Source organism: Erythrolamprus reginae, chromosome 1 (assembly GCF_031021105.1).
Source record: "Erythrolamprus reginae isolate rEryReg1 chromosome 1, rEryReg1.hap1, whole genome shotgun sequence".
Taxonomy (NCBI): Eukaryota; Metazoa; Chordata; class Lepidosauria; order Squamata; family Dipsadidae; genus Erythrolamprus; species Erythrolamprus reginae.
The window spans coordinates 5,323,476-5,351,059 of NC_091950.1; the positions used below are offsets into that span (position 1 = coordinate 5,323,476).

The window sequence follows — 27,584 nt, forward strand, 5'->3', positions numbered from 1 at the left end:
TGTCATTGGACACAAAAGGAATTTGTCTTGGTGCATATGCTCTCACTGTCCATAAAAGAAAAAGAGACATTTGTCAAGAATCATGAGGTCCAACACTTAATGATTGTCATAGGGGTCAAATAAGCAATCAGGAAACAATCAATATTAATATTATATTAATATTAATGAAAAATTTTAAAAGCCGGATGAAAGTTAAATAAATATCCTACCAATATCCTACGAAAATAGACTAACAATCCTGGGCCTAGAAAGCCTAGAACTATGGCGCCTAAAACACAATTTGAGTATTGCCCACAAGATCATATGCTGCAACGTCCTACCGGTCAATGACTACTTCAGCTTCAACCGCAACAACACAAGAGCACGCAATAGATTCAAACTTAATAAGAACCGCTCCAAACCTGACTGTAAAAAATATGATTTCAACAATAGAGTTATCGAAGCGTGGAACTCATTACCAGACTCAATTGTGTCAACCCCTAACCCCCAACATTTCTCCCTTAGACTCTCCACGATTGACCTCTCCAGGTTCCTAAGAGGCCAGTAAGGGGCGGACATAAGTGCACTGGTGTGCCTTTCGTCCCCTGTCCAATTGTCTTTCATTTCTCTCACTTATCATATATATTCTCTTCCTTTCATATATCCTCTCCTCTAAGTTCACTTTTACCCTTATATATATTACTACATGTCTATTTTTCTTCCTATGTATTTGTGTATTGGACAAATGAATAAATAAAATAAATAAATAAATAAGATTAATGAAGTCCCTTCCGAGGGATATTCTGCAAAAAAGGGACGGGCGAATTCGGCCGCGGGAGGAAGCGTGTCAGACTTCTACTTCCCCCGGACTAATTTAGGCAAAGGGCAGCCGGTCCAGGGGCTATTTATAACCAAGCCACACTCGCGCCTGTGTGTGTGTCTGAAGGAGCTGACAGGTGTAACTATTGGGCGACTGGGCGCCGATGACAGGCGGGTCTTGGCAGGGTCGGTCAAGCTGAGTTAGTTCGCCGCACCCGCCCATCCATGCGCTGGAGAGCAAGATGGGTTTTTCCACCCGTTAACCAGGGCGGGGAGAAGGGGAGGGGGCGGGGGCTTATCCCCCGGGGATGGGGGGGGCAAGGGTAGATAAGGGGCAGGCAGACCCGCCTTCCTCTTCAGTTGAGGAGAGAGAGAGAGAGACAGAGAGGGAGAAAAAGAGGGGGGCGCAAGAAAGAGCGCGCGCAAAAGTGCCAAATTTAGAGGAAGTCTCCCATCCTTTGCAATAAATCGTTTTGTCCATTCGCCCATCTCTCCGGAGAAGATGAAATACATCATAGGAATAGGAGGGTAAGTCATTTCTTTCTTCCTTTCCTTTCTTTCCTTCTCCTTCATTCCTCCTTTCCTTTCCTTCTTTCTTCTCTATCCTTTTTTCTTCTTCTCCTTCCTCTTCTTTCCTCTCCTCCTTTCCTCCTTTCCTCCCCTTCTCTTTCCTTTTTACTCCTTCTCTTTCTTCTCCTTCCTCTTCTTTCCTCTCCTCCTTCTATTTCCTTTTTTCTTCTCCTCCTCCCTCTTCTTTCCTCTCCTTTTTTCTTCTCCTTCTCTTTCCTCTCCTCCTTTCCTTTCCTTCTCTTTCCTTCTTTCTTCTCCTCTTTCTTCTTCTCTTTCTTCTTTCTTTTCCTTTCCTTCCCTTTCCTCTCCCTTCCCGCCTGAATCAGACAAAGCTGAGCGCCGAAAAAGACCTAGCGGTTCCTCGAAGTTTTCTGCCCTTTTGAGTTTCGGTTGGCTTGTGTTCCTTTTTTTTAAATTGGGGAAATGTATTCATTTTTTTAAAAAAAATCCATTCTCAACGCTTTATTACGTAGATCCATGATTTTACTTAATAATTTCTCTGATTTTTAACGCTTCGCGCTTTTATTTTTTAATTTGATCATTATATTTATGTGTGTGTGTGTACACAAACGTGTGTTTATGTATATATATACACACACTTATTATATATTACGGTATAATTGTATTTTGTTTTAGTGGGTCGATAGATACGCGTTCATCCCGAGCGGGGCTTAATAAATTTGAGTTTCCCGAGGATAAATTGGAAAGTTGTTGGCGAAGTCAGGGAAGACAAAACGGGTAAAGCGAAGCCCAAACAGGGTTCGGGTCCAAATGTGGGCGCTGAAATCTTTCCGGACGTTGGTTTGTTTCTGCGTCCATTCATTCGATTTCTACAGCTGCCCGCTTCAAAATGAAGGAGTCCGAGCGCCTTTAGAATTCAGCGCTGCGGTTTGATAGGCTTGGCGGGGGATTCGAAAGCTTGGAAGCGACGGGAAAATGGGAATTGTGAAAGGGATTGGATGAAAGCCAAGGCGGGGGGGGGGGAAATCCCTAACTCTGCCAAGGTGCTACAAAAATAAAATACGAAATTAAGAGTTGGAAGGGACCTTGGAGGTCTTCTAGTCCAACCCCAATCTTCCCCACCCACTGCTCAGGAATTAAAATACGTTTTATAAAAAATCGAAAGCTCTTGAAGAGTTTCTCTTCTAATCAGATGGGAAAAATATTTTAATCAGGATAGACGTGGAAGGGACTTTGGAGATCTTCTAGTCTGACCCCCTGCTCAAGCAACAGATAGCAGTTCTTGGTCGTTATGTATATGGTTAGGCTGGGTATCTTCCAAGACAAGCAATTACTGTATTGCCTTTTTGGTCATTGATGGCCAGGAGAGACACTTGCCCGCTTGGAGTGGGGGAGGGGAAGGGGAGGAGCTAATAGAAGAAAGGCCAATTTGCTTCTTGGTTCTGATCTCATTGACAAGATTGATTGATTGATTAAATTTATACGTCCTTCCCCCTTCCCGGTGTCGGGCGATTCTGGGAGGCTTATGGGTGCGATAACAACAATCTTCTGAAAAATTAAAACCAAGTTTAATACAATAAATATAATATTCAAGAAATACTATATAATAATAATAATAATTTTATTTATTTATTTATTCATTTGTCCAATACACAAATACATAGGGAAAAATAGACATGTACTGTAGTAATAAATAAGGGTAAAAGTGAACTTAGAGAAGAGGATATATGAAAGAAAGAGAATATATATGATAAGTAAGAGAAAGGCAAGACAATTGGACAGGGGACGAAAGGCACACCAGTCCACTTATGTACGCCCCTTTATTACCATCATAATTATGCAGGATAATTATGCAGTATTGTGCAGTTTTGCATCTGCACAGGAAAACGGGTGTTTTTTTTTGGGGGGGGGGAGTCCTCTGCAAGCTTTTTTATCAAGGAAGGAAATCCGGAGAGGATTTTGCAAAACAAACAGGATGCAAACGTTACCCTTCCAAGCTCTCCGCCATATAGCCTGCATTGATGGTTAACGTAAAAAAAAATAAAATTGTCGTTTGTTGGCAGTTTAACCAACACGAAGTTACAAGGGCTGCCAGCGGCTATATTTGCACAACGGTGCTTGCTTTTTTATGATGCAGCATTGTGTGTTGCGTAATCCCAGGCCGAGGGGTTCCTCTTGTGTATTGGGTAGGAAACTCCCCCCCCCATCTCCAAATGGGTCTGGCATTGAAAGCTCCTTGGACAGAGTCCCAAAGGTGACACATTCCCCCCCCCCCCAGGAAATCAGAATAAAGAGAGACTGTAATGTATTAAGCGCGCGCACACCCCTCTACCTCCCCCACCCCAAAAAGGTTGCAACATTATACGAGAACTCGTGCACCCCCCCGCCCCACATTTTATCCTGTCTCCCCCCCCCCCCGTCGCTCTCTGCATTTAAAGGCTCCCGAAGCCATTAAGGGGGCTCAGAGAAACAAGGAGAACCCACCCACCCCCGTCCAGATAGAAGGGGACGGGCTTTTTTTTTCTCTCCCCCCCCCCATCGTTTTTGCTGCCTTCCTTTCCCGCGCCCGCCAAAGCTCATTCAAAAAAAAAAAGCCGGGAAGGAAAGAGGAATGACGCAACGTTTCAACCGGCAAGGCGGGAAAGTCCGTTCATTCATGTCATTTGTTCCCGCGGGCTTTGTGTCACGCCTTCAATTCATCCAGAGGGCCAATCCGAGGGCGCGCCCGTCGGTCGGCCGGCCAATCATCAACGTCTTTAGGAAAGGCGCGGGTTTTTTTTGTTTTTGAATGGGAGTTTCTTCTTTTTCCTCCCCTCTCTTCCTCCCGCCCTTATTTATTTTTATTTTATTTATTTATTCATTTGTCCAATACACAATACATATGGAAAAGAACAGACATGAAGTAATATATATAAAGATAATATGTAAAAATAGAGGAGAAGATATATGAAAGGAAGAAAATGTATATTATATATGAGATAAAGGAAAGACAATTGGACAGGGGACGAAAGGCACGCCAGTGCACTTATGTCCGCCCCTTACTGGCCTCTTAGGAACCTGGAGAAGTCAATCGTGGAGAGTCTACGGGAGAAATGTTGGGGGTTAGGGGTTGACACCAGTGTTCCCTCTAATTTTTTTGGTGGGGGGGTGGGTGGGCGGAAAAGTATAGTGTCTGAGCGGCAGTCCCTTCGAGACTGGGCGGCACAGAAATAATAAATAAATAAACAAACAAACAAATAAAAAACCCACCTTGTTTTGCCTCAGAGAATTTCAAAATAAAATACTGTACTGTGTGTCTAACAGTGAGCTCATAATAGGGCAACTCTATCAATATCAAAATGCCACTGAAATAGTTGAGCTAGTTTCAAACTAGATTTTGATTTTCTTTCTCTCTTCCTTACTCCCATTCTTTTTCTTTCTCTTTTCCTTCCTCTCTTTTTTCTATCTGTTTCTCTCTCTCTTCCTCTCTTCCCCTCTCTCTCCTTCCCTCTGCCTCTTTCTCTCTCTGCTTCTGGGCAGGTTTGGAAAACTCTGAGTTGATGATGATTTTTAAGTGAGCGATTGCTCACTGCTCAGCTTAGAGGGAACTGTATGGTTGACACAATTGAGTCCGGTAATGAGTTCCACGCTTCGATAACTCAATTGTTGAAATCATATTTTTTACAGTCAAGTTTGGAGCGGTTCGTATTAAGTTTGAATCTGTTGCGTGCTCTTGTGTTGTTGCGGTTGAAGCTGAAGTAGTCATTGACAGGCAGGACGTTGCAGCATATGATCTTGTGGGCAATACTTAAATCGTGTTTTAGGCAATATAGTTCTAAGCTTTCTAGACCCCGGATTGTTAGTCTGTTTTCATAGGGTATTCTCTTAGAAAGTTTCTTCTCTGTTTCTTGCTCAGAATAATGTGCGTGTTGAAACCTGGGTGGTTTTTAAAAATCCTTTCTTTCTTTCTTTCTTTCTTTCTTTCTTTCTTTCTTTCTTTCTTTCTTTCTTTCTACTTCTATGCCGCTCAATCCCAAAGGAGTCAGGGCAGCTTACAATAAACAATATACAGTGATCTCTCGATTAGCGCGGGGGTTACGTTCCAAGACCTCCCGCGCTAACCGATTTCCGCGTTATACTGGATGCGGAAGTAAAACCACCATCTGCGCATGTGCGCCATTTTTTTTCATGGCCGCACATGCGCAGATGGTGGAGTTTGCGTGTGGGCGGCGGGGAAGACCAAGGGAAGATTCCTTCAGCCGCCCAACAGCTGATCTGCTCCGCAGCGCGGAAGCAGCGAGGAGCCGAAGATGGGGTAAAGGCAAAGGGGAAACCCCATCTTCGGCTCCTCGCTGCTGCCGCGCTGCGGAGCGGATCAGGTGTTGGGCGGCTGAAGGAACCTTCCCTTGGTCTTCCCGCCAGATCACTTGCCGCTTGCCGCTTGCCAGTCCACGCCCCCCCTGGATGAGCGGCCCCGCATGGCCCCAGCGCCGGACTCCGTTGCCGAACGCCGAAACCGGAAGGGGCGAGGTGGGGGAGAACGGGAGGCTCAGCATTCCGTCAGTCGCAGCGCTGGCTGTCAACTTTTCTTTTTAGCACTGGGGAGGCAAGTCAGCTCCTGCCCAGTTTTAAAAAGAAAAGTTGACAGCCAGCGCTGCGGCTGACGGAATGCTGAGCCTCCCGTTCTCCCCCACCTCGCCCCTTCCGGTTTCGGCGGTTTCGCAGCGCTGGCTGTCAACTTTTCTTTTTAGCACTGGGGAGGCAAGTCAGCTCCTGCCCAGTTTTAAAAAGAAAAGTTGACAGCCAGCGATTGTTCCGCTGCCGCCAGCATGGCCTGGCTGGCAGCGGAAGATGTAACCTTCGCAACCTCGGAGAGCTTCCTGGGCATGAAAGCTCACGAAAACCAGGAAGCTCTCTGAGGTTGCGAAGGAGCCCACGATCACTCGGCTGCAAGCGGGAGGAAGGCGAATCCCACGGGGCTGGGCTCGGTTATCCCCTCGGCTCCCCTCCTACCAGCCCTGCCGCGGAAGGGTCCATTCTGTTCCCTGAATGGAGACCGCCGGCCGCTCAATCGGGTGGCAGGAAAGCGAATGTCACGGGGCTGGGCTCGGCTCCCCCAGCCCCGCCGCGGAACGCTCCATTCTGTTCCCTGCCGGCCCGATTGAGCGGCCCGCGGTCTCCATTCAGGGAACAGAATGGAGCCTTCCGCGGCGGGGCTGGTAGGAGGGGAGCCGGGGGGATAACCGAGCCCAGCCCCGTGGGATTCGCCTTCCTCCCGCTTGCAGCCGAGTGATCGTGGGCTCCTTCGCAACCTCAGAGAGCTTCCTGGTTTTCGTGAGCTTTCATGCCCAGGAAGCTCTCCGAGGTTGCGAAGGAGCCCAGGATCACTCGGCTGCCGGCGGCAGGAAAACGAATGTCACGGGGCTGGGCTCGTCTCCCCCCCCATAGCAGCCCCGCCGCGGAACGCTCCATTCTGTTCCCTGCCGGCCCGATTGAGCGGCCGGCGGTCTCCATTCAGGGAACAGAATGGAGCCTTCCGCGGCGGGGCTGGGGGAGCCGAGCCCAGCCCCGTGACATTCGCTTTCCTGCAGCCGAGTGATCCTGGGCTCCTTCGCAACCTCGGAGAGCTTCCTGGGCATGAAAGCTCACGAAAACCAGGAAGCTCTCTGAGGTTGCGAAGGAGCCCACGATCACTCGGCTGCGGGTGGCAGGAAAGCGAATGTCACGGGGCTGGGCTCGGCTCCCCCAGCCCCGCCGCGGAAGGCTCCATTCTGTTCCCTGCCGGCCCGATTGAGCGGCCGGCGGTCTCCATTCAGGGAACAGAATTAAAAAAAAATAATTATTTTTTAATATTTTATTTTTTTAAATAATATTTTTTGAAAAACCGCGTTGCAGCGTTTCGCGCTAATCGAGAACGCGCAAGTCGAGGGACCACTGTAAATACAATACAATAAAAAGTAAGTTGAATATAAAATCTAAAACAATAAAACTCTTATTAAAAAACCCATGATAGAACAGTCAAATTAGAATAGAATTCTTTATCCCGCCCCCCCCCAATAAATTTTATTCGATTTTTAAAGGTGGGATCTTTAGGGGGTCTTGGTAGAAAAAAGGGAGTTTGGGATGGAACCAAGCACCGAAACCTCCAGATAAGTGGACCCCAGGTTATCAAAACCTTCCACTCCCCATTTGGGGGCAATGGCTAATGGGATTAGGGGCAATATGACCTTTGGAGATCCTTGGCCCAATTGGACTTGTCTTAATAATAATAACAACAACACAGTCAGAAGGGACCTTGGAGGATGTATGGACTTCAGCTCCCAGAATTCCCCAGCCAGCATTCTAGCCAGGTTAATTCTAGGAGGTGATGTCATTGAGATGTTGAGGTCTGTTAAGATGTTGAAGTCTGTTGAGATATTGCTCCATTCAAATGTTGAACTCCATTGAGATGTTGAAGTCCATTAAGATGTTGAAATCTATTAATATGTTGAAGTCTGTTAAGATGTTGAAGTTATGTTGCTCCATTAAGATGTTGCTCCATTCAAATGTTAAAGTCCATTGAGATGTTGAAGTCCCTTGAGATGTTGGTGGGTGCATTCAGATATTGAAGTCTGTTCAGATGTTGAAGCCCTTTGAGATGTTGAAGTCTGTTAAGATGTTGAAATTATGTTGCTCCATTAAGATGTTGCTCCATTCAAATGTTGAAGTCCATTGAGATGTTGGTGCATTCAGATATTGAAGTCCATTAAGATGTTGCTCCATTCAAATGTTGAAGTCCCTTGAGATGTTGGTGCATTCAGATATTGAAGTCTGTTCAGATGTTGAAGTCCATTAAAATGTTGAAGTCCTTTGAGATGTTGAAGTCTGTTAAGACCACTAAGATGTTGATATTGAGAAACGTTGCTTGAAAGCCCTGTCTTTCTGAGATGGGTCCCCCTTCAGACCAGAGAGTTTGGGGGCAGGCAGAGAGAGGAAGCAGGTCTGGAGTTGATGCCTGGGGACGTTTGAGAGCCTTTGATTCCTGGTTGGTAGGAGAAACTCCAGCTTCTTCTCGGAGAAGGCCACCCTGATCCTCATCTCACCACTCGGCTTCTTCCTGAGTTGCTGATCCTAATTTTGTCTTCGCTCTTCTGCTTCACCTTCCTTCCTTTAGTGTGACCAATGGGGGCAAGACCACGTTGACCAATAGACTTCTCCAAGCCCTCCCCAACTGTTGCGTGGTCCACCAGGATGACTTCTTCAAGGTAGGTTGAACTTTCTGCCTTGGTGTTGATCTTCTAGGGGTTGACTGGAGTGAGAAAGCTTGGTCAGTTATTAGGTATACTGTATTGCCAGAAAAAATGTGATAAGGAAGAAATATACTGTATTTAATCATGCATGTAGTGACTGCTGCTAGGATTGTGTATATACAGAATTGGAAGTACCAACAGAAAGAGAAGTACAGTACAGTACTAAGGAAGATTATGGACTCTGCGGAAAAAAATAGACTTACAATGAAGGACAAAGAAGACTCGGAGTTTTATAAAACTTGGGGGAAATTTTACGATTGGGTTGAAAATAAAAATAATAAATAAGATAGTTAATGTAACGTAAATTTAATGTAAGTGTGATAATAAAATGAGAAATGTAATTGATAGTACCTGAATGACAGAAAGAGAAAAGGAGGCATCATTAATTAAATATATAACACATGTTTTAAAAACTTAAATTAAAAATAAATCTGAAATGGAATCGAAGAGTTAAGAAATAAATTACTAAAATTGAAAACTGAGGAAAACTGTTTAGACTATTGCTTTTTAAATTAAAATTAGACATAGTTTCTTAAGATAGACTGAATAATTGAAGTTTAGGATTTTTTAATTTTATATGAAAGAAGCTATATAAGTATATTATTATTTGTTGAAGTTACATGTGTTGTCATATATGTATGGTTTTATGGTGGAGGGAAAAAAATTAAAAAAATATATTAAAAAAAGGAAAAAGCTTGGTCAGGTATGCCCAGGATTACTCTCCTTGGAGCTTAGGTGTGGTCAGCAGAGGTGGGGTCTTTAGGGAGTCTTGGTAGAAAAAAAAGGGAGTTTGGGATGGAACCAAGCACAGAAAACTCCAGATAGGTGGACCCCAGGTCATCAAAACTTCCCACTCCCCATTTGGGGGGCCATGGCTAATGGGATTAGGGGCAATATGACCTTTGGAGATCCTTGGCCCAATTGGACTTGTCTTAATAGTAATAATAATAACAACACAGTCAGAAGGGACTTTGGAGGTCTTCTAGTCCAACCCCCTGCTTAGGCAGGAAATCCTACCCTACTTCAGTCAGATGGTTATCCAACATCGTCTTAAAACCTGTCAGTGTTGGAGCATTCACAACTTCTGGAGGCAAGCTGTTCCACGGATTAATTGTTCTAACTTCTCGCTTCTCACTAACAAAACATAAACAACCCTAGTGTATACAGTGATCCCCCGTTTATTGCGTCCCCAACCATTGCGAACAGGGTACTTCGCTATTTTTCAACCCGGAAGTCAAAATACCATCTACGCATGCGTGCCCGGGGCACGCATGCGTAGATGGCAACCGGGAGATCAGCTGCTGGGCGGCTTCCCTGAGTCTTCCCCCTCTTGCTGGCGTCAGCAAGGAGTTTCCCCACCGCCCACGCAAACTCCTCGCTGCCGCCCGCCCTTCGCCCGCCCACGCCGTTCATTCTCGCCGCTTTTGAGCTGAGTCCGGAAGCGAATTCGCTCCCGGACTCAGCTCAAAAGCGCCGATAGCAAGCGGCAAGGAACGGCTTGTCCACGCCGTTCGTTCTCGGCGCTTTCGAGCTGAGTCTGGGAGCGAATCCCGGACTCAGCTCGAAAGCGGCGAGAATGAACGGCGTGGACAAGCCGTTCCTTGCCGCTTGCTATCGGCGCTTTCGAGCTGAGTCCGGGAGCGAATTCGCTCCCGGACTCAGCTCGAAAGCGGCGAGAATGAACGGCGTGGACAAGCCGTTCCTTGCCGCTTGCTATCGGCGCTTTCGAGCTGAGTCCGGGAGCGAATTCGCTCCCGGACTCAGCTCGAAAGCGGCGAGAACGAACGGCGTGGACAAGCCGTTCCTTGCCGCTTGCTATCGGCGCTTTCGAGCTGAGTCCGGGAGCGAATTCGCTCTCGGCGCTTTCAAGCTGAGTCCGGGAGCGAATTCGCTCCCGGACTCAACTCGAAAGCGGCGAGAATGAACGGCGTGGACAAGCCGTTCCTTGCCGCTTGCTATCGGCGCTTTCGAGCTGAGTCCGGGAGCGAATTCGCTCCCGGACTCAGCTCGAAAGCGGCGAGAATGAACGGCGTGGACAAGCCGTTCCTTGCCGCTTGCTATCGGCGCTTTTGAGCTGAGTCCGGGAGCGAATTCGCTCCCGGACTCAGCTCGAAAGCGCCGAGAGCCAGCGCCCCCCGGACCCCCAACCCGGGTTTGGGGGGCTGCTAGGAAGCCCTCCATGCCGGCAGCAAACAGCCGCGCCGCCCCCAATCTTCGGCTCCTCGCGCTAGCGCTGTGGGAGTAAAAACACCATCTGCACATGCGCAGATGGTGTTTTTACTTCCGCAGCGCTACTTCGCGAAAACCCGCTCGTTGCGGGGGGTCCTGGAACGGAACCCTCGCAACGAGCGGGGGATCACTGTATATATAAATGAAGAGCCGAGGTGGCGCAGCAGGTAGAGTGCAGTACTGCAGGCCACTGAAGCTGACTTGTAGATCTGAAGGTCAGCGGTTCAAATCTCATCACCGGCTCAAGGTTGACTCAGCCTTCCATCCTTCCGAGGTGGGTCAAATGAGGACCCGGATTGTGGGGGCAATAGGCTGATTCTGTTAAAAGGTGCTATTGCTAACATGTTGTAAGCCGCCCTGAGTCTAAGGAGAAGGGCAGCATAAGAAATCAATCAATCAGTTGTACAAATCGGATTTTTCACCTTGGCTGCTTTAAGAATATGTCCCAAGTCCAAGCATTTGAAAGTAGCCAAAGTTAAACAACAGTGATATAAAAAACAGCTTCCATTTTATCCACAGGTCATAAGAAATACAAAGGTGATTTCATACATATAAAGATACATATAATATTTATAGTTATTATATAATATTTATAAATATAATATACATAAAATATATTCTGGCATGTCTACCTATTTGGCAGTGGGTGTGTCTGCTCCTCTTCTGCAAAAACTCCCCTTCCCCTTTTGAGCCCCTCCTGCTGTAAGCATTTTCTGCCGTGAAGGTACATAATAAGAGATGGAAGGGACCTTGGAGGTCAACTAGTCCAACCCCCCTTCTCAAAGAAGGAGACCTTATGACATTTTAGATCCAACCTCCTCTTAAAAATGTCCAGTGTTTTAAAACAAAGTGTTCTACTGTAATAAAGGTGAACTTTTGTTCCCTTGGGTGTGCTTTAGGGCATGCACGCATACCTACACCCATAATTCAATGCCTTCCCATGCCATGACATCCTGTGCATGTCTCCATGTCCCCCGTACATGCATATGCAACCCACCCATCTCCCCTGTGTATGTGCTCATGACCCACAAACACACCACGTTTTGGGCCTAGCAGACCTCCCTGAAGCATACAGAGGCTGGAGACAGCTTGTTTCCTAACTCCAGAGGCTTTCCTGGAGCCCAGGGAGGGCTACAACAGCTTCCCCTATCTCCCAGAGGCCCTCCGGCGGCTGAAAACGCCCTCCCAGAGCCTCTGTGCGAGCCCTATACTTACCTGGCATCCAAAACAGGCTGCATGGAGACTCTGGGGAGGGGTAGTGGCATGGCACAAGCCAAATATCAACTGGCCAGAGTGCACATACACACGAGCTGAGGTAGGGCAACAGCTCGCATGCCTGCAGACATGCCATGCTACCGTCCATCGATAGGATATTTGCAAATTTTTAAATCTGTGCATAGTTGAAAGATGTGTATTCGAACTTTATTTTGTGCATTAGTATGCATGTTTGATTTTATTTCAGGGGGGGGAAATTAGCAGGGAAAGTGGGAAGGGCTGCAAATTCCTATTATTTCCCCTCTGAGTCCTTTATCTGGTGCTATTAAATTGCCTGAAACCCGTTCTCTCCCTTAATCTAATTTTTTCTCTACGTGGCCACAAACCAACGGTCCCTCCAATGAATCAGTCAGGAGCTCACTTAACATAGCTGGTGCGCTGGATCACACATGCCTGCGTCGATAAGGGGGCCTATTTTTTGCCAGTGTCACAACTCTCACTTTCAAAAATAGGACGTCGAGAGGCCTCCGTAGAGATTGACGTGGCATGTGACATTGCCCAGTGAAGGAATAACAGAGCTGGAAGGGACCCCAGAGGTCTTCTAGTCCAACCTCCTGCCCAGGCAGGAAACCCTAAACCAGGGGTCCCCAAACTTTTTACACAGGGGGCCAGTTCACTGTCCCTCAGACTGTTGGAGGGCCGGACTATAAAAAAAACCCTATGAACAAATCCCTATGCACGCTGCACATACCTTATTTAAAGTAAAAAACAAAATGGGAACAAATACAATAATTAAAATAAGAAGTAATAAGTAATTAAGTAATTAATAATTAAGTAATAAAGTAATTTATACTTCATTAACAAGTAAATTTAAACTTAAATCAAACTCCATTTCTCCTTCGTTCCTTCCCTCCCTCCTTCCTCTCCACTTCTCTCTTCCCTCTTCCTTTTCTCTCATTTGTTTCATTTTCCTCTCCCTCGTTCTTTCCCTCCATCATTTTCTCATTTCTCTCTCTCTCTCTCTCTTTCCATCTCTCCCTCTTCCTTTCTCTCTCCCTCTCTTTCTCTCTCTCTTTCTCTCACTCACTCTCTTTCTAACTCTCCCTCTTTGTATCTCTCACACTTTCTATCTCCCCCTCTCTCTATTTCTCCCTTTCTATCTCTCCTCTTTCTTTCTCTCTCCCTCTCTATTTCTCCCTCTTATTATATCGATCGGTAAAATCTCGTGTGCTGCCGCGGGCCGGTTAAAAGACCTCAGCGGGCCATAGTTTGGGGACCGCTGCCCTAAACCATATAATAGTAATAATAGTAATAATAGCAACAACATCATCATCAACAATAACATCAACAACAAAATTGAAAGTTTTATTGGAGCTTCAGCAGCCCAAGCAAAAAGTTTCTCTCTCACCCCACAGGCTAATAAGTCTGGCAAGGAGATGAATAGTTTTCTGCCGCACATCTCTGCCCTCCTGCCTTTTCCCTCCAGTGATAGGGTGAGGTATCGCTAGGAATGGTGGCTCTTCCGTCCCAAGGTCCAGCCCATAGATTTCCACTGCTCTCCTCTCTTCTGCCTTCTGCATATTTGCATGTCAGGCACAGGACCCAGCTATTCCTCCTCTTCCTCATCAGCTACCTCCAGACCTGACGGCTGTTGACTCTCCATCTAAGGGCAGGCTCCGCTTCTCTCTCTCTCTTTGCTAGCTCCATTCCCTCTTTCCCTGCAGAGCCAAAGCTGAGTTGTGAGACCATGATGCCCAATATATATATATAAAGGCTCTTGGGACATGGGTTGGGTGTATTGGTGTGCGCCCTCGCTGTTTTGCTAAGACAGCACTTTGTGTGTGTTTGTGTGTGTGTGTGTTTGTCCAGGCTGTGATCCGATCTTAAGTAACTGATCAGCCTGCGTTTCTAGCATTGTTTTATTGATCAATATGTTTCAGCCACAAGATCAAATACAAGTCGGGGAAGACGGCTTTAAGCAATGGGATGGTAAGAACGGTGTTCGCTATAGGATGCAGTAATGTATATTTTCCTAAGTATATTTTTTCTATCATTATTTTTTTTAAAAGAACCCCAAACCTTAATAGTAAAACTTAAATAACCTTACCGTAAATTCACTTCTTTAAATTATATACTTTCACACCGAGTTTCATTTTTTGTTTTTTGTTTTCAAAACGGGTGTTTCCGTGATGTGTTGATTTGAAGCTGTTTCTTCCAACTAGTTTTGGCTTCCTTGGATATGGAGGCGATGGTGAACACCGTGAAGGCCTGGATAGAGAACCCCGTCAAGTTTGCCCGATCGCACGGAGTGAGCGTCACACAGCGATCGAAGACGCCCCACTCGGACGATATCCACATATTGGTGGTGGAAGGATTTCTGCTTTACAACTACAGGTAGATAGATACCCTCCCCTTTTACTCTGGCACGTTTCAAACACGGGTGACATTGATTGTTCTTTTAAATTAGTTCTTGGGCAATGTTTGTTAACATGAACCGGCTTCTGAAGTTTGTGCAACAGCCTTCATAATGAGTTATTATCACTCAGATTTCCCTGTTTTTGCAAAATGGTTATGGTTAAAGGACAATAGCTTTCTCCTTTTTCCTTCTCCCTCTCTCCCATCCTCCTCTTCTCTCCTATCTATCTATCTATCTATCTATCTATCTATCTATCTATCTATCTATCTATCTATCTATCTATCTATCTATCTATTGGATATGTATGCCGTCCCTCTCTGCAGACTCGGGGCGACTAACAACAGTAATAAAACAGTGTATGACAATAATCCAATACTAAAAACAGTTAAAAACCCATTATATAAAAACCAATCATACATACAGACGTACCATGCATAAATTGTAAAGGCCTAGGGGGAAAGAGTATCTCAGTCCCCCCCATGCCTGGCAGCAAAGGTGGGTTTTAAGCAGCTTACGAAAGGCAAGGAGGGTGGGGGCAATTCTAATCTCTGGGGGGGGGAGTTGGTTCCAGAGGGCAGGGGCCATCACAGAGAAGACTCTTCCCCTGGGTCCCGCCAAGCTATTTACTATTCTTTAAATATTTATGTTGGACCAGTGATGGTGAACCTTTTTTTCCTTGTGTGCCCAGACCCATAATTCAATGCCTCTCCTGCTCCCCTATGCATGTGCGCCTGACCCTCCCTGCTCTGCCTCACCCCCCCCCCCCCCACGTTCAACTTTGGCTCATGTGCATATCACCACCACCCATGCACCATTTTGGGCCTAGCAGGCCTCCCTGAAGCCTCTGGAGGCTGGAAGTGGCCTGTTTCCAGACTACCAGTAGGCCCGGCAGGGCCATTTTTCACCCTCCCTAAGCTCCAGAAGTCTGGGGAGGGAGAAAACTGCCTCGTCCACCCCCTGAAGACCCTCCGGAGGCCACAAACCACCCATTTCTGATTTCCAGCAGGCCCAGTACGTCTATTTTTGTCCCTCTCCTGGCTCCCGATTCTTGGAGCCTGGGGAGGGTGTTAATGCCCTGCCTGAGCCTCCACCCTGTACACCCAAGACCTGTACTTACCTGGCATCCAAAATGAGCTGTGTGATGACTCCTGGGAGGGGTGGGGTGGGAAGGGCCAGCCTAAAATCAGCTGGCCTGCACACATATGCTGCTGAAGCTGAGCTAGGGCAACAGCTCGCATGCCTGCAGGTATGGCTTTGTGTGCGTGCCATAGGTTCACTATCATGGTGTTAGACTCTTAAAATATATTCAGGAAATGAAATTGTGGGCGTTTGCTTGGTCCTCAGTGGCTGTTGGGGTCTGGATGGGTGTCAACAAACTCAAACTCAATCCAGACAAGACGGAGTGGCTGTGTGTCTTGCCTCCCAAGGACAATTCCATCTGTCCGTCCATTACCCTGGGGGGGGGAACTATTGACCCCCTCAGAGAGGGTGCGCAATTTGGGCGTCCTCCTTGATCCACAGCTGACATGGGAACATCATCTTTCGGCTGTGGCGAGGAGGTGTTTGCCCAGGTTCGCCTGGTGCACCAGTTGCGGCCCTATTTAGACCGGAACTCACTGCTCACAGTCACTCATGCCCTCATCACCTCGAGGTTCGACTACTGCAAAACTCTCTACATGGGGCTACCTTGGAAAAGTGTTCGGAAACTTCAGATCGTACAGAACGCGGCGGCGAGAGCCATCGTGGGGCTTCCCAGTTTCGCCCACAATTCAAAGTGTTGGTCATGACCTTTAAAGCCCTACATGGCATTGGACCAGAGTACCTCCTGAACCGCCTGCTCCCGCACGAATCCCAGCGGCCGATAAGGTCCCACAGAGTTGGCCTTCTCCGGGTCCCGTCGACTAAACAATGTCGTCTGGCGGGCCCCAGGGGAAGAGCCTTCTCTGTGGCAGCCCCGGCTCTCTGGAATCAACTGCCCCCGGAGATTAGAACTGCTCCCACCCTCCTTGTCTTCCGTAAACTACTTAAGACCCACCTATACCGCCAGGCATGGGGGATTTGAGACACCTTTCCCCCAGGCTTATTATAATTTATGTTTGGTATGTATGTGCTGTTTGGTTTTTAATTATGATAGGGTTTTTAGTTTTTTTTAAATATTAGATTTGTGCCAGTATAATATTGTTTTTATCGTTGTTGTGAGCTGCCCCGAGTCTTCGGAGAGGGGCAGCATACAAATCTAATAAATTATTATTATTATTATTATTATTATTATTATTATTATTATTATTATTATTATTATTATTATTTTAGTTTGGTCAGTGAGTATTATATGTCTCGATGCGAAACCTGCAACACACATTAAGCAGAGTTGTTGTGGATGTAGGTAATGTGGGTTAGCCAGACAAAGACGCAGACTTAGTATCAATGTATCAATATCGCAACAATATTATTATTTACAAATATACAGAATCAATAATATAACTCTAATAGTTTACAAACAGCACACAGCAAGAATAGTGTAGCTTACAAGCAAAGATATCTCTAACAAAGTAACTCCCCCTAAAGGGAACCGTGCTGGTGCCCTCTTATGGACAACCAGTAATATTTCCTTAAAGATACAGTCTCTATATTTTACAGACTAACATTTTTAGTTTACTGTATGGCAACACCCAAGTAGGTTACGTACCATGTACTAGCAATGAGTCAAAGAAATAAATGGCCCTTTTCTGAAGAATTTCCATTTAAAGTGATTCACAAGTTAAATGAAAGAATGAATGAGAGAATGAATGAAAACTGAAACTATACAGGTAGTCCTTGATTTACTTTGACCCATTTTTCTTGCTGCAATTGTTAAATAAATGATTGTAGTTGATTAAGTGAATCGGGCCTTCCCCGTTGACTTGGCTTGTTAGAAGGTCACAAAAATTGGGCATATGGCCCAGGGACACTGCAACCATCACAAATATGAATCAGTGTTCAAGCAACCAAATATAAATTTATTTTTATTATTTTTATTTTATTATTTTGATTTCTAGTCCGCCCTTCTCCTGAGACTCAAGGCAGCTAAATCATGTGACCAGGGAGATGCTGTAATGATCATAAGTGTGTCATTTTTTATTTTGACTGATGAAGTTGCTTGGATGAGTCACAGCTTAACAAATTTTGGTCCTTAAATGCTACCACAATTTAACCTTTTAGATGAAAGGAGTCACTGTGCTCAATTTAAGAACATGAACATTAGGATTTTTTTGTGTTTTGTTTTAATCCCCCAGGGAAAAAATCCAGATGGAGTTTTTTTTCCTCTGAGCTGGTTTATAGAAGGGTATAAAAAACGACTGCTAGATAGTGATCGACCCCCTCAAAAGCCAGCTGGAGGTCTTTAAAAAGTTTGGGATGGGGACAGTTGGGAGTTATTCAGAGACTTGACGGAGGGGAAAAATAGCTGGCTGCTGTGTAGTCCTTGAGTTACAACGGTAATGGAGCTCGGCCTAAGCCATAATGGTTGTAAAACGAATGGGACGCATAACCAATCCTATTTCAACCGAATTTTTGTGACCGTGGTGAACACCCCAAGTCGTAACCGCGAAGCCATTGCTCTCTACAGTTGTGGGCTTGCCAAAACTAGTAATAAATGTAGGTTTGGGTGAAACCATCGTAAAATGGAGTCATGTGACCATGGGATTCCACCCTCTCCAATGACCACAAATGCAACTGTGTTGCCAAATGCCTCCAGTGGAGTGGGTGATGGATGACCACTGGAACTTCTGATCGGGGTCGTGATTTTTTGGATAGTTCATAATTCTGAATGGACGCTAAGTGACGGCCTCTACATGGAAGTACCCCAAAGGAAGATGTAGCCACTGGCTGCTGAACAGCATTGCCTCATCGATGGGGGCTGGACTAGAGGACCTCTAAGGTCAATTCTAATACTAGAATTCTGCGATACTCTGCCAAATGTAAACGACTCCGGTCCTGTTTTTCTTCCCGTAGGTCTCTGGTGGACTTGTTTGACAAGCGCTACTATTTGGCCGTCCCTTATGATGAGTGCAAACAGAGGAGGAGGTAAGGACCATTTTACGATTTGCAAAGCACGGAGGGCTGAAATGTCCCCCTCCCACCCCTGTTCCTTGGCAGTCATGGAATGAGGAGGGTTTTATTTATTTATTTTATTATTTTATTTTATTGTTTTATTTTATTATTTTATTTATTTATTTATGTATTGATGTATTTATGTATTGATTGATTGGTGTATTTGTTTATTTATTTTATTTTATTTATTTATTTAATTTATTTATTGATTGATTTGATTTGATTTGTATGCCGCCCCTCTCCGTGGACTCCGGGCGGCTAACAACAGTGATAAAAAACAGCATGTAACAATCCAATACTAAAACAGAAGCCTAGGGGGAAAGGAATATCTCAGTTCCCCCATGCCTGACGGCAGAGGTGGGTTTTGAGGAGCTTACGAAAGGCAAGGAGGGTGGGGGCTGTTCTAATCTCTGGGGGGAGTTGGTTCCAGAGGGCCGGGGCCGCCACAGAGAAGGCTCTTCCCCTGGGCCCCGCCAAACGACATTGTTTAGTTGACAGGACCCGGAGAAAGCCCACTCTGTGGAACCTAACTGGTCGCTGGGATTCGTGCGGCAGAAGGCGGTCCCTGAGATAATCTGGCCCGGTGCCATGAAGGGCTTTATAGGTCATAACCAACACTTTGAATTGTGATCGGAAACTGATCGGCAACCAATGCAGACTGCGGAGTGTTGGTGTGACATGGGCATACCTAGGGAAGCCCATGATTGCTCCCACAGATGGCATTCGCAAACACCTCTTGGAGAAACAGATAAATTAATTGGTGATGATGATAGTAACAGCAACAGTGCTTAGAGTTATATACCGCTTCAAAGTGCTTTTACAGCCCTCTCTAAGCAGTTTACAGAGTCAGCCTCTTGTCCCCCAACTACCTGGATCTTGATCTAGGAAATAGAGCCCCTCCCTTATGAAACCAGGTTGCAACGCCTTGGTCTCTTCAGCCTTGAAAGACAGCGTTTAAGGGGTGACTTGATCGAAGGGTATAAAATCATGCATGGGATAGAAAAGGTGGATAGGGAAAAATTCTTGTCTCTATCACACAATACTAGGACGAGGGAGCCCTCCCTAAAGTTCAGAGGTAAGAAAGTGAGGACAAATCAAGGGAAACATTTCTTCACCCAGAGGGTCCTTGGTTTATGGAATTCCCTTCCAGAAGAGGTCGTGACAGCTGTCAGCCTTGATAGCTTCAAGGCTGGATTAGACAGATTCATGGATGCCAAGTGTATCAGTGGTTATTGAAACGAATGTCCAAGTGCTGCCTCTATGTTGGTTGAGGCAGGCAGGATTCCCTTGAGTACCATTTGTTGGGGGTCAAGGGAAAGGGAGAGTTTTGCCTTCTCTTTCTGCTCAAGATCCCCATGTACAATTGGTGGGGCACTGTATGACACAGAATGCTAGTTTCAAGGGGCTTTGGCCTGATTCAGCATGGCTCTTCTTATGGGTCCCCCTTTTACCGACCTTGGAAGGAAGGATGGACGATTGAGTCAACCTTGAACTGGTCAGGATCGAACTCTTGGCTGTTGGCAGAGTTAACCTGCAATATTGCCTTCTAACACTGCTGCCACTACAGCCGTCCCTCTTTTCCCTCTTAGCACTTGGATTTATATACTGCTTCACAATGTTTTTCGACCCTCTAAGCCATTTACAGGGTCAGCATTTTGATCCCCAACAATCTGGGTCCTTTTTTTACCGTCTTTGGAAGGATGAGTCAACCTTGAACTGTTGGTATTGAGCAGAATCAGTTTGCAATATTGCTTTCTAATCGTTCCTTCCTCCCTTCCTTCTTTCCTTTCTTAGCAGTTATATACTGCCTCATATTGCTTTACAGCCCTCTCTAAGCAGTTTACAGAGCCAGCCAATTGCCCCCCAAAATCTGGGTCCTCATTTTACCTACCTTGGAAGGATGGAAGGCTGAGTCAAACTTGGTGAGATTTGAATTGCCATATTGAAGGCAGCAGAAGTAGCCTGCAATACTGCACTCTAACCACGGTGCCATCACAGCTCTTATTTGAGATTTAGTTGGATTTGTATGCCACCCCTCTCCGAGGACTCAGGGCGGCTCACAGCATGTACAGAAAAACAGGAAACAGTAATAACAATCCAATTAGTAATACATTAAAAACAATCTTTAAAATTATGATCCCGCTATATACAGTTCTGGTGAGACCACATTTGGAATACTGTGATCAGTTCTGGAGACCTCACCTACAAAAAGATATTGACAAAATTGAACGGGTCCAAAGACGGGCTACAAGAATGGTGGAAGGTCTTAAGCATAAAACGCATCAGGAAAGACTTAATGGACTCAATCTGTAGAGTCTGGAGGACAGAAGGAAAAGGGGGGACATGATTGAAACATTTAAATATGTTAAAGGGTTAAATAAGGTCCAGGAGGGAAGTGTTTTTAATAGGAAAGTGAACACAAGAACAAGGGGACACAATCTGAAGTTAGTTGGGGGAAAGATCAGAAGCAACATGAGAAAATTATTATTTGACTGAAAGAATAGTAGATCCTTGGAACAAACTTCTAGCAGATGTGGTAGATAAATCCACAGTACAGTGATCTCTCGGTTAGCGCGGGGGTTACGTTCCAAGACCTCCCGCGCTAACCGATTTCCGCGTTATACTGGATGCGGAAGTAAAAACACCATCTGCGCATGTGCGCCATTTTTTTCATGGCCGCACATGCGCAGATGGTGGAGTTTGCGTGTGGGCGGCGGGGAAGACCAAGGGGAGGTTCCTTCAGCCGCCCAACAGCTGATCTGCTCCGCAGCGCGGAAGCAGCGAGGAGCCGAAGATGGGGTTTCCCCGTTGCCGCGCTGCGGAGCGGATCAGGTGTTGGGCGGCTGAAGGAACCTTCCCTTGGTCTTCCCGCCAGATCGCTTGCCGCTTGCCGCTTGCCAGTCCACGCCCCCCTGGATGAGCGGCCCCGCATGGCCCCAGCGCCGGACTCCGTTGCCGAACGCCGAAACCGGAAGGGGCGAGGTGGGGGGGGGGGAGAACGGGAGGCTCAGCATTCCGTCAGTCGCAGCGCTGGCTGTCAACTTTTCTTTTTAGCACTGGGGAGGCAAGTCAGCTCCTGCCCAGTTTTAAAAAGAAAAGTTGACAGCCAGCGCTGCGGCTGACGGAATGCTGAGCTTCCCGTTCTCTCTCCGCCCCCTCGCCCCTTCGCCCCCCTTTGTTCCTAGGAGAAGTGCTGGTGAGGAGCAGAAGGTCTGTCTTGCCTCAATCCCCAGCACTTCTCCTAGGAACACAGGGAGGCGAAGGGGCGAGGGGGGGGAAGAGAAAACGGGAGGCTCAGCATTCCGTCAGTCGCAGCGCTGGCTGTCAACTTTTCTTTTTAGCACTGGGGAGGCAAGTCAGCTCCTGCCCAGTTTTAAAAAGAAAAGTTGACAGCCAGCGATTGTTCCGCTGCCGCCAGCATGGCCTGGCTGGCAGCGGAAGATGTAACGGAGCCCACGGGGGATTCGCCTTCCTCCCACCCGCAGCCGAGACTGATCGTGGGCTCCTTCGCAACCTCGGAGAGCTTCCAGGGCATGAAAGCTCACGAAAACCAGGAAGCTCTCCGAGGTTGCGAAGGAGCCCACGATCAGTCGGCTGCGGGCGGGAGGAAAGCGAATGCCACGGGGCTGGGCTCGGCTCCCCCCTCGGCTCCCCCCCTTACCAGCCCCGCCACGGAAGGCTCCATTCTGTTCCCTGCCGGCCCGATTGAGCGGCCGGCGGTCTCCATTCATGGAACAGAATAAATTTTTTTTTATTTTTTAATATTTTATTTTTTTAATTAATATTTTTTGAAAAACCGCGTTGCAGCGTTTCGTGCTAATCGAGACCGTGCTAATCGAGGGATCACTGTAACTGAATTGAAACATGCCTGGGATAAACATATATCCATTGTAAGATAAAATACAGAAAATAGTATAAGGGCAGACTAGATGGACCATGAGGTCTTTTTCTGCCCTCAATCTTCTATGTTTCTAAATTGTAATAAAAAAACTATCAATACCATTCATTCAACAATAAAACTAAAACATTTATTGGTCAGGGAGGAAGATCCAAGGAACCCCAGGCCTGGAAGCAAAGATGAGTTCTTAAACTCTTTCGGAAGGCGAGGAGGGTGGGGGCAGTACAATGATGACAATATAGATTAATTAGATCTAGGGTTTTCATTTAACTTGCAGCCTGCAGCCATTTTGCAACATCTGTCCAAATGCCCCCCCCGGTAGGGTGACAGTTGATGACAGGATGGGGTTGCCTAAAGCTGTTGCATGTTGCACCCCACAAGAGCTGCACTTGGAAAGCCAGGAAGACCAGGAGGTGTTTAACCTAGAGGGTTTCATCAGGCGGTAAAGCTCTTCTCTGCAGAAGTTCTAATCCAGCCCATAGGGATTAAATTCATGGGCTTCACCTTACTAGTTCAGTAGCTTTGCTGTGGCCAGAATGAAAACTACTGGACCCAGAAGATCTGTCTCCTACAGAGAAGAAGACTCCAGGGGTCTAAACTGCTCCTGCGCCAATATGTACCTTTCATAGGCCGTTGACTCTGCCTTATGTCAAACCAGTGGACTTTGAGGCATTCTTCTCCCCAGCTTGGCCTTGGTAGATCTTGGCTCCCTAGTTTAATCTGCAATTCCAGCAGGAGGAGGAAGGCTTGGGGGTGGGAGTATTATTTGACTTGCCAGTTTCCAGCTCTTGAATTTTTGAATTTGATGGATTGTTTCGATTGCAGTGATTTGTTGATTATTCTCTGGTGTACAACTAAACAGCTCAACTTTCCTCTCCACTTGCTTCCACACCCATCCCTTTTTGTTTCTTTCCTTCCTTCCTGTTTTCCTTCCTTCTTTCCTCCCCTCCTCTCTTCTTGCTTCCACACCCATCCCTTTTTCTTTCCCCCCTCCCTTCCTTCTTTCCTTTCTTCCTTCTTCCCTCCCCTTCTCTCTCTTCTCGCTTCCACACTCATCCCTTTTTCTTTCTTTCCTTCCTTCCTCCCTTCCCTTTTTCCTTCCTTCTTTCATCCCCTCCTCTCCTCTTGCTTCCACACCCATCCCTTTTTCTTTCTTTCCTTCCTTCCCTTTTCCCTTCCTTCTTTCCTCCCCCTCTCCTCTCTTCTTGCTTCCACACCCATCACTTTTTCTTTCCTCCCTCCCTTCTTTCCTTTCTTCCTTCTTTCCTTTCTTCCTTCTTTCTTTTCTTCCTTCTTTCCTTCCCTCCCCTTCTCTCTTATCGCTTCCACACTCATCCCTTTTTCTTTCTTTCCTTCCTTCCTTCCCTTTTTCCTTCCTTCATTCTTTCCTCCTCTCCTCTTGCTTCCACACCCATCCCCTTTTCTTTCCTCCCTCCTCTCTCTCCTTTTGCGTCCCTCCTTTTGTGTCCCTTTTTCCTCTCCTTCTTTCCCTCCTTCCCTCCCCTCTCTCTTTTTTTTGTCTTCAGTACACGTAAATACACCGTTCCTGACCCTCCTGGTCTATTTGACGGTCACGTTTGGCCTATGTATCTGAAACACCGGAGCGAAATGGAAGCCAGTGAAGTCAACGTTGGTAAGAAATGTGACTGTAATTAAGAAGGGTTGGGTCAAATCAATGTGAATGAGCAGAGCCCCAGGGGCTGAAAAATGTCTTAGTGAACAGGTCTGGGCTAAGAAAAGCTTCTGGCTTCTCTATTGAGATGGGAGCAGTTCTCTCACATCCAAGAAAACATCTTGTAATGGATTTATTTATTCCATTTCTATAACTGCCCTTCTATAGATACATATATACAATATACATATGTGTGTGTGTGTATGTTTGAATGTAATAGATAACATATTTTTGCTGATAATGAAAAGGAAGGGAGACTAGTAGAGATCTATTTCAAGTTATTTTGCTCTCATCAGTTAGCCATACCCTTACTGGGATTTGAACCTGAGGAGTCTGCCTATAAGGCAGTAACTTTAACCTCTAGACCACAGGTTCTCTTCCACTCAGCTTGTACCAGGGAAGAGGTATATGTTTTTTTTCCTGTCGAATCACCCTGATATACCCAAATATGGGAGGGAGCATACTGCTTCCTTTTTGCCACTCGGCCCCTCCAGGGGCCAGATCCAAAGCAGTTAAATCATTGTAGCTGACAAACTATATTTTATATGTGTAACATATTTTTGCTGATAAGGAAAAGGAAGGGAGACTACTAAAGATCTATTTCAAGCTTATTTTGCTCTCAACAGCGAACCATACCCTTATCGGGATTTAGATCCTGGGGAATCTGCCTGGAAGGCAGTAGCTTTAACCTCTAGACCAGTGTTTCCCAACCTTGGCAACTTGAAGACATCTGGACTTCAACTCCTAGAATTCCCCAGCCAGCGTTCACTGGCTGGGGAATTCTGGGAGTTAAAGTCCAAATGTCTTCAAATTTCCAAGGCTGGGAAACATTGCTCTAGACCACAGGTTCCCCTCCTCACGATATAAATAAAACACAAATATATAATATATATATGTTCTGATGGGCTCTCTGGTAGAAGCCTCCCGAAAATTCATGGGTACAAATTTCAGACACACACACACATTTGAAAATTCAAAACAATGTCCTTTATCACAAAATTCAAAAGAAACAAAGCACCCTTTTTGTATTGCAAAGAGCACTCTTCCCCAAAACAACCTTGTCGGCTATACAAGTCCCTTAATCAGTCCTTAAGTACTTAGCTAGTAGCTGTGAAGAAACGTCACAGCCCTCCTTCTCCCCACGAAGTGAAACACACACACACTTTACTCTGCTTTGGTGTCAAAGGCGTGAAAAATCCACAAAGTTCAGACACAGCGAGGCACGATCCTGAAGAACTGCAATCAGATAATCTTCCACAAACGGCCAATCTAGCATGCTGCTATTTATAGCAGCAGCTCTAATTACTGGAGCCCCACCCAAACACAGGTGGCCTCTCTTATCTCCTGTAATATGTCCTCAATTGGTCTCTTCGATGCATAAGTCTGCGCCTGCATGGGTCTAACACTTCCTCATCCGAATCGACCGAAGATAATGGAGATTGGCTTCCTGGGCTGTGTGTCAAGCCCCCCTCTTCCAAGTCACCCCCACCTTCTTCTTCGTCCGAGGAAACTGCACTACCTGACTCTGCCAGCAACAAAACAGGCCTAGGACATGTTGACGTTTCCCCTGCCTCCACCTCTACATTCATTGGGGCAGGAGCTGGGCCAGAGCCAACCACAACAATATATAAATTTATAATATATATAAATAAAACAAATATCTCTTTGAAGTTTTTCCTAGAAATGTCACTTGAAGTAAACTCCTTAAAACCCACCTCTGCCGTCAAGCATGGGGGAACTGAAACATCTCCCCCTGCCTATGTAGGTTTTTTTGTGTATGATGACTATATGTATGTTTTTATATACAGTAGTACCTCTAGATATGAGCTGCTCTACATGCGAGTATTTCAAGATACGAGCCATGAGGGGAGAGACATTTCTGTTCTAGTTCCGAGCTCAAATTCAGGATACGAGCCAAGCGTCCACTAGGTGGCGCAAGAATCCTTGCTTTTGGTTATCTCGGAGGGGAAAAACAACTTGTTCCAGATACGAGTTGCCTCGAGATACAAGCTCCCTTATGGAACGAATTATGCTCGTATCTAGGTGTACTACTGTATTGGGGTTTCTTGTTTTTTAGATTTTTTAAATGTATTATTGTTATTTTAGATTCCAACTATTAGATTTGTTATTATATATTGTTTTTATCATTGCCATAAGCCACCCCGAGTCTACGGAGAGGGGTGGCATACAAATCTAATTAATAATAATAATAATAATAATAATAATAATAAATCGCTACCTGTCTGCTGAAAATTCACCCTCAGTGTAATGACATGCAAATTTGGTAATCACCTGTTCTTATTTTCAGTTTATTTGGACGGACTGAAGTCCCGAGACGATCTTTATCTGCAGGTCTTTGAAGATATCCAGAACACACTCTTGAACTCTTCATAGGTGAATAGATTCCTGATGGATTTGGGAGTGGGGTGGGAAGGAGGGGAGATGGAAGAAACTCAACCTCTTTGCAATAAAATAGTGACCTATTTCATTGTTTTCAATGCTAACGTCTTGCTCTTTGTTTTTTTCAGGGTTTGTGGAAAAATCTATGTACAGATTTGATGTAAATACATTTTTTTTAGAATAAGCGTGGAAGGTTTGACTTTTTGAAACCCCGACTGGACACTCTTCCTTTAGGAATTAATTTATGTATATAATTGAACACTAAGCCGACTTATTTACCACACAACCGTGAGTGGGGGGTTTTAAAACCTTATTTTATATTCCAACAGTATTATGTTTTTCAGCTGCATTTTATACCTGGATGACCTTTGTAAAATACTACTAGTTACTGTAGGCCCTTTAGCAATAATAGCTTCTGTAACTACAGTATTTGTGTAAGAAAGATCACAATGTATACTCAATAAAGATTTGAGAGATTTTGTATCATATTCTGGACTCGTCAGCACTCTGTTGGAGTAATGTTTTGCAGAAGCTAGCCCACCCAGATAGCCAAAGCAGCTAACCAGCCTGTCTGAGACCGGGACATCAGGAACCGTAGTCTTGAAGATAATTGAAGACACCTACTGCAGAGTTTCCTAGGAAAATATTTCATTTCATTTCATTTATTAGACTTGTATGCCGCCCTTCTCCGAAGACTCAGGGCGGCTCACAACATTAATAAAACAGTACATAATGACAAATCTAATAATTAAAATCTAAAATAACGATAGTACATTTAAAAGTCTATAAACAAGGAACCCCAATATATAAAAACATACATACAATCCTATCATACACAAATACTACATAGGCAGGGGGAGATGTCTCAGTTCCCCCACACTTGACGACAGAGGTGGGTTTTGAGGAGTTTACAAAAGGCAAGGAGGGTGGGGGCAGTCCTAATCGCTGGAGGGAGCTGATTCCAGAGGGTCGGAGCCGCCACAAAGAAGGCTCTTCCCCTGGGTCTCGCCAGATGGCATTGTTTAGTCGACGGGACCTGGAGAAGACCAACTCTGGGACCTAACCGGT

At 45.8% G+C, this 27,584-nt stretch overlaps 1 protein-coding gene across 1 annotated transcript; it reads left to right on the plus strand.

Moving 5' to 3' along the window:
* The first annotated feature begins 1,182 nt into the window (after positions 1-1,182).
* Positions 1,183-26,984, plus strand: NMRK2 (nicotinamide riboside kinase 2). The gene is made up of 8 exons (XM_070731993.1): positions 1,183-1,326; positions 8,462-8,552; positions 13,982-14,030; positions 14,264-14,435; positions 18,448-18,519; positions 23,971-24,077; positions 26,425-26,510; positions 26,645-26,984. Exons 1-7 carry the CDS (start codon positions 1,301-1,303, stop codon positions 26,508-26,510), a joined length of 603 nt encoding a protein of 200 aa, XP_070588094.1. The 5' UTR covers positions 1,183-1,300; the 3' UTR covers positions 26,645-26,984.
* The last annotated feature ends 600 nt before the right edge of the window (positions 26,985-27,584 follow it).